Source organism: Piliocolobus tephrosceles, chromosome 9 (assembly GCF_002776525.5).
Source record: "Piliocolobus tephrosceles isolate RC106 chromosome 9, ASM277652v3, whole genome shotgun sequence".
Classification (NCBI taxonomy): domain Eukaryota; kingdom Metazoa; phylum Chordata; class Mammalia; order Primates; family Cercopithecidae; genus Piliocolobus; species Piliocolobus tephrosceles.
Window position 1 is genome coordinate 125,832,344 of NC_045442.1, and position 7,411 is coordinate 125,839,754.

The 7,411-nt window shown below is 49.4% G+C and overlaps 2 protein-coding genes across 2 annotated transcripts in view; both read left to right on the top strand.

The window, feature by feature from the left end:
* The window catches only part of ASB13 (ankyrin repeat and SOCS box containing 13), a 28,328-nt gene extending 26,521 nt beyond the window's left edge, over positions 1 to 1,807 (top strand). Inside the window, exon 7 of the mRNA XM_026454793.1 lies at positions 24 to 1,807. The gene's annotated coding sequence lies outside the window, so the exon portion shown is untranslated. The remainder of the gene's footprint in view (positions 1 to 23) is intronic.
* LOC111554858 lies at positions 7 to 1,807 on the top strand. The gene has a single exon (XM_026454794.1). The coding sequence runs from the start codon at positions 100 to 102 to the stop codon at positions 592 to 594; it is 495 nt and encodes a 164-aa protein (XP_026310579.1). The 5' UTR covers positions 7 to 99; the 3' UTR covers positions 595 to 1,807.
* Positions 1,808 to 7,411: the final 5,604 nt, after the last annotated feature.

Sequence of the window (7,411 nt, forward strand, 5' to 3'; positions counted from 1 at the left end):
CCCGTTGTCCCAGCGTTGCCCGGGTGAGGGCTCTGCCTGTGCCTCTGAAGCAGCGTGATTGCTGTAGATAGAGCAACGCTCCTTCCAGTCCTTCCTGCGATGCTGTGTAGGCTTCTCTTCTGGATCCTGGATAAAGTTTCCAGGGTGTTGGGAAGGCCTGCGTCTCAGGTCACAGTTGTGGGTGTGACCCTGCACTGTTCTACGGAACCTACCTCCCCACTGGGCGTGGGCCAGTTTTCCTCTTTTATGGGCCGTCCTCAAAGGCACTCTCAGGACAGACGGCGTGGGGAGCACAGAGGAGGCTGGCAGAGCTGGGGACTCGGGGCATTGTTGCTAATTCCCATTCGCCTGGGCAGCCGGCCACAGATGCACAGGTCCCAGGTGCAGGCCGCCACCTCCGGGTCGGCACCAGGACTGCCCTCGGTGCTCATAGGGAACGGCTCGGCCCACGGAAGGTCGGCCTGGCATGTGGCCTGGGACCGCTGCTCTGCTGGCTGCTGTGTGGATGCTCTTCCTGGAGCACTTTCCAGAGCATCCCCCAGCCCCGAGCCTGGGCGCATCCGTCACTCAGGGGCTTTCTATGGGTGTTTGTAGGGGAAGGCCCTGACTTTGTATACCCCACAAGTAGCACTGAGTTTCTTAGGAAATTCGTCTTCAGTATTAGGTCTTAAAGTCTTGTAAAAAGTTTATGTGTAGGATAAAAACCTTTTAGAGAACATGTAGGCGGTACCACTAAGGTTTTGCTAATGAGCCATTCAGACCCACAGCAGTGTGAAGGTGTGTCAAATTGTATATTCTCGTGGCTTGGCATTCTCAGTGCAAAGGGCTGTTTGGAGACTCTGTGGGAATTGCTTTTCATCTGTTTCTATGGTTGTCAAATGAATTCTTCACCCACCCTGCAGTTTGTGAACTCCTTGAAGCTATCAAATTAGTAAGAGAGGCTGCCCACACCCGGGAGGCACCATCACCCACTTACTATTTGGTTCTGCGGATACTCATGGAACATCTATCACATCCAGCATTGTCCCAGTGTTTTGAGTTGGACGGGAATGGGACTCTGCAGCCAAGCGGGATAAGAAAATCTCGCAATCCCGTCCTGCACTGATAGAAACAGGTCGGTCTGCATTATAAGCCATTGGTGGAGCATTCAGTAGCCTATTCAGACTGCATGGGCCGGCCTAGGAGTCTTTGTCTTCATACATTTTAAGAACCCCGCCCACAACAGGGAGTTAAACTGGGAGGACCTTTGCATGATTAGTTCAGGGATGTGTGGGCTTCTGGGGCAATGGAGAACGGGTCAGGCCTGTGCTGGGGACAGTGTGCCCAGAAAAGGGAACGTGGTACTCACTGGATGTACCCAGGCCGGCCCGAACCTCCCGCCGTGGACAGTGCGGGAGAGAGTGAGCCTGAGCTGCCCAAGGCGATGCCCTTTGTGTGTATGACTGAAGGCCTCTCCGCGTGGGTACTTGGGGGTGGGGCCACAAATCTGGCGAAAAACTTCATACTGGCCGCCGTGGGGTTTCTCTTCTCCAGCGTTCCAGCCGTTGTCATGGCGGGTCTTTGTCTGAAACTGAGAAGAAGAAGAGCATTCCTGTTTGATCACCGCCTTAGATACCAGTTCTGGATCAGTCAGTGTTTCTGCATGGAATAACAACCATTAAAAAAAAGTGTTGGATTCTGCCCTTTCATCTTTGTAAGCGATTCTTGCCTCTAGCAATGACGTCTGGTGATGTCTCACAGTAGAGCACTTAGTGCAGAATCAGGTCCCCACGGCTGTTGCTCAATAAAAGTGGTGGAATAAAGTGCATCCCTGTGTTCACACGACCCTTTTCTGATGGGGCAGAAACACCAAGATGGGCGCATCCCGTGTGGATGGAGAGGGGTGGCTCTCGTCTTGCCATGTCCCGGGTCGGTTGGCAGCGCTGTGCTTGCCAGGGAGCCACACCTTGCCATCTCTTCCCCAGGTCTCCTGGGGCCGACTTCAGCGCCCGCCTTATGTGGACTTTTCTTGGGGGAGACAGACACAGCTCACGGGACCAGGTGACTGGGATTTTGGATCCTCCCCCACCCTTACGCAGGACTGTGACTGTAGATAGGTTTGTCTGCTTCTCTACTCTGAGTTGTTCTGGAAAGCCGCAAAACCGGGATAATGGGTCAGACTTGGAGCACTGAAGGGGTCTTGATGACCAACCACTGAGCCAAACCCCTCACCTCAGGGGGACGAGATGGGTCCCCACTAGCCTCAGGTTTTTTGTTTTTTGTTTTTTGAGATGGAGTCTGGCTCTGTCGCCCAGGCTGGAGTGCTGTGGCGCAATCTCGGCTCACTGCAAGCTCCGTCTCCTGGGTTCACACCATTCTCCTGCCTCAGCTTCCTGAGTAGCTGGGACTACAGGTGCCCGCCACTACGCCTGGCTAATTTATTTATTTATTCTGTATTTTTAGTAGAGACGGGGTTTCACCATGTTAGCCAGGATGGTCTCAATCTCCTGACCTCGTGATCCACCCATCTTGGCTTCCTAAAGTGCTGGGATTACAGGTGTGAGCCACCACGCCCAGCTGCCTCAGGTTTTTATGAGTCTGAAATTAAATGATTGAAAGATGCCTTGGCTGGGTGGGGTGGCTTAACGTCTATAATCTCAGCACTTTGGGGAGCCAAGGTAGGTGGATCACTTGAGGCCAGGAGTTTGAGACCAGCCTGGCCAAGATGGTGAAACCCTGTCTCTAATAAAAATACAAAAATAAGCCAGGCTGGGGGTGCACACTTGTAATCCCAGCTACTCAGCAGGCCGAGGCAGGAGAATCACTTGAACTCGGAGACGGAGGTTGCAGTGAACCGAGATAGCACCACTGCACTCCAGCCTGGGAGACAGAGTGAGACTCTGTCCCCACGAAGAAGAAAAAAAAAGATGCCTTGAAAAACATAAAGTGGTCCCTAAATATGAAAGTGACATTGACTGTTGTGTGGTTTTGTTGATGTTTGTAGGTCTTGCAGCTGTGTGAACTATTCCCACTTTAAGACCATACCATCTATTTCAGGAGTCAGGCAGTCATAAGACTTCTCAGTTTACATTTTGAAATGCGTGTGCAGTGGACAGATTTGGAGCAGACATTTGCAACATATATAACAAGTAATTGGCAAGCAAAATATATAAAGATCTTATTATAGATCATTAAGAAAATGGGCCAGGTGCTGTGGCTTGTGCCTGTCATCCTAGCACTTTGGGAGGCTAAGGCAGGAGGACTGAGCTTAGGAGTTTGAGACAAGCTTGGGCAGCCTAATGAGACCCCATTTCTACAAAAAAAGAAAAAAACCCTAATGAGACCGCATTTCTACACACACACACAAAAAGACAACCTAATAGAAGAAAACTGGGCAAAGAATAAGAACAGGGCTTTATAAGAGAGGGATCTTGAAATGTCCACTCACAGGAAAGGATGCTCAGAAGTGATCAGGGAAATTCAAATTAATGTTTAATTCAGCCAAATGATTAGCATTGAACGCCGCCATGGAGACAGTCATTGGAAGGTCTGAGTTTCACAGTGTTGATGGGTGGGCCATATGGGCAAATGGAAATGCACAGGCTGCCAGTGGGGACTACGCTGATGATGGGTCTGATTTGGAGAGCTATTGGCTGATACTAATGCAATTAAAAATGTGCGTACCCCTTGCCCCCAGTAATTCTACTTTATATAAATATACCCTAAAGAAACTCTCGGGGCCAGGCGCGGTGGCTCAAGCCTGTAATCCCAGCACTTTGGGAGGCCGGGACGGGCGGATCACGAGGTCAGGAGATCAAGACCATCCTGGCTAACACGGTGAAACCCTGTCTCTACTAAAAAATACAAAAAACTAGCCGGGTGAGGTGGCGGGCGCCTGTAGTCTCAGCTACTCCGGAGGCTGAGGCAGGAGAATGGCGTAAACCCAGGAGGCGGAGCTTGCAGTGAGCTGAGATCTGGCCACTGCACTCCAGCCTGGGCGACAGAGCGAGACTCCGTCTCAAAAACAAAACAAAACAAAACAAACAAACAAAAAACTCTCATGCAATATCACAAGGAGACATATATGAGGTTGTTTACTGCAGCGATACCTGTAATAGTGAAAGACCCCACCAGTAAGGAATAAGATGTAGAATATCATATACATCTTATATATCATTACCTATACTCGATAAACGTTAAGATGGATTAGAATTACATGTTTTAACACAAATAGATCTAAAAAATATGATGGTCGATCAAACAATGGCCAAACCTTTTCTGTGTATGGTATGAATCAATTTGTATGATTTTTTTAAAAAAGCTCATCTAAGAATTCATATGTATGCAGTAAATACATAAAATCGTGGAATTTTTTTAAAAAGCTCATCTAAGAATTCATATGTATGCAGTAAATACATAAAATCGTGGAAAGCACACACTGGTGTCATGGGGATACCTGTGGCTTGGGAATAGGAACACAGGGAGCTTCAGCTCTGTTGTATTCCATTTCTTAAAAAATGATATTGGCCAGGCAGGGTGGCTCACGCCTGCAATCCCGGCACTTTGGGAGGCTAAGGCGGGAGGATTACTTGAGCTCAGAAGTTCGAGACCAGCCTCGGCAACAAAGTGAGACCCCATCTCTCTAAAAAAAAAAAAAAAAAAAAAAGGAAATGATATGAAGCACATGACAGAATACTACTATTCGCTCATGTTGGGGGGCGTGGGGCAAATATAAATATGGGTGTTACTCTTCATGTGTTTTGATGTTTAATTTTTTCTTAATAAAATGTGAATGCACAGAGGAGCAACAAAGGGCAAAAATGTGTAACCATTATAAACTGGGTTCTCCTTAAAAACACCTTTCAGTTTCCCGTTGGCCACAAGGGCATGGTTGTGGTTATAGGAGCTTGTATTCCACAGCAGGTGTTGACACCTTTTTTGGACGACACTGTCAGATAAACTAGATATGCAAACCCTGGGTCCTGATATTTGTCTCACAGAGCCGGCCCCCATCTCCTCTGCAGGAAAGTGCTGGATAAAATGCGTTTCACTGATTAGCCTTGCCTGCACTGGCATGGCTCGCTCCCTAGACGATGGTGGGTCTTCTAGGTCTGGCTCTGGACAAAGTCCCTGGCATCAAACCCTCCCCTTTGGAGAGATCATAATTGAGGGACCATTTCACAGTAAGAAAATGCAGCTGCACCCTCTGTCCTCAGCCCTTGGAGCGGCGGTGCTGCCCACCTTCTGCAGGTGTGAGGCGTCAGGAAGTGAGGGACAGCAAGAGGCCCCAGCGGGACCCCCAGTGGGATCTCTTGCTCAGCTCTGGGCTCCCCATGGTCTTGCAGGGAGGGAGTCGAATCTCGTCCACTCCTGGACCACAGCAGTGCTCCCTGTGGTATCCCATCTGTGCTACCAGGTGACTCTGCAGAGAGTTCTGAAGTCATTTGGGATGAAAAGAATGCCTTTGCCTGTCCATTTCATCCCCTGGGCCACTTTGTTAAACTGCTCATGCTTTCTCTCTGGCGGGCAACACCTGTTTCTTCTAGGCAGTTGAGTTCCTTCATTCAGAGAAACAAGCCTAAGACTGGTTCTAAGAGCAAAGCTGGGCAGCTTGCTCATCTTTCGAGCAGCTGTGCTATGGAGAGATGAAGGTGGGGTGCACAGGGCCCTGGCAGAGGCTGTGCCCCCTGTAGTGGCTAAGAAAATATTTTCAGACCCTGCAGTCTTTGCCTTTTCTCTTTTCTCCACATTGGCACCACATGGTATTGACAGCGAGGCCTTAGTGATTTTGGCGTGGTACACATTTGTTCAAATACAATTTCACTCTAGCATCTGGCCTCCAGGTGTGCGGTTCTTGTGCACGGGAACTTCATGGCTGGGGAGACTCTGCCACGGAACGCTGAGCCAGGATGTGCACTTAGCTTCACCATCTGCACACCGAGTGATCAACAAAGAAAAGTCCCTCTGTTCTTGGTGTGAATCCGAATCCTGAAGCTCATTCCACTGTGCTGGGGACAGAGGGCTGGGACCAGAGGAGAAGCAGGGATGTCCTCCTCTTGTTCCTTGGTCCTCTTCCCCATCCATCCAAGCCCACCCATCTTCTTCTTTCCTTTTTTTTTTTTAACCGGTTGTTCTATTTTAAGTTCTCTGCTGGGCACTAAGGATATGAAAACACATAAAAGCAAATCTTGGCCCCGAGAATCTGAGTCTGTTTCTCAGGGAGCAGGTACAGGAACAGATGCTGCACTTCGTCATGTGGTGAGCTGCAGGATGCTGTGGTCTGACTGCCTGTGTCTCCCCAGATTCCTGTGTTCAAATCCCCACCCCCACAGTGATGGTATTAGGATGTGGAGCCTCTGGGTGCTGATTAGCTTATGAGGACAGAGCTCTCTTGAAAGGGACCAGTGCCCTTAAAAAAGAGGTGCCAGGTCTGGCACGCTGGCTCACACCTGTAATCCCAGCACTTTGGGAGGCCAAGGTGGGTAGATCACTTGATGTCAGGAGTTCGAGACCAGTCTGACCAACATGGTGAAACCCCATCTCTACTAAAAATACTAAATTAGCCAAGCATGGTGGCGGGCACCTGTAATCCCAGCTACTTGGGAGACTGAGGCAGGAGAATCGCTTGAAGCTGGGAAGCAGAGGTTGCGGTAAGCTGATATCGTGCCACTGCACTCCAGCCTGCACAACAAGAGTGAAACTCCGTCTCAAAAAAAAAAAAAAAAAGGGTGCCAGAGAGCTGGCTTGCCCCTTCAGGCAGATGAGGACACAGAAAGAAGGTGCTGTCTATGAAGAAGAGAGCAGCTGTCACCAGGCACTGATCCTGGGCTTCCCAGCCTCTAGAACTAGAAATAGATTTCAGTTTGTTTGAAAACCACCAGTTTTAGGTTTTGTTTTCTTTTATTTGAGCCAGGGTCTTGCTCTGTTGTGCAGGCTGGAGTGCAGTGGCGTGATCTCAATCTCCTAGGCTGAGGCGATCCTCCCACGTCAGCCTCCTGAGTAGCTGGGACTACAGACGTGTGTCACCACATCTGTCTAATTTTTTAATTTTTGTAGAGACAGGATTTCATTATGTTGCCCAGGCTGGTCTTAGGCTCAAGGGTTCCTCCCTCCTCAGCCTCCCGAAGTGTTGTGATTACAGGCATGAGCCACTGTGCCCAGCCATATAGAATTTGTTTTAGCAACCCCAGCAGACCAGGACAAGGCATGAGCAAACAAGAAAGGAACAACTGACTCTTAACTCCGCCAAGGACACTGGAGAAGACGGAAGAGGGATGACTGCTGACCTTCTAAAGTCTTGGATCAATAGTCAATTATGTAGCATAAAGAACAACTTCGCCGGGCGCGGTGGCTCAAGCCTGTAATCCCAGCACTATTGGGAGGCCGAGACGGGCAGATCACGAGGTCAGGAGATCGAGACCATCCTGGCTAA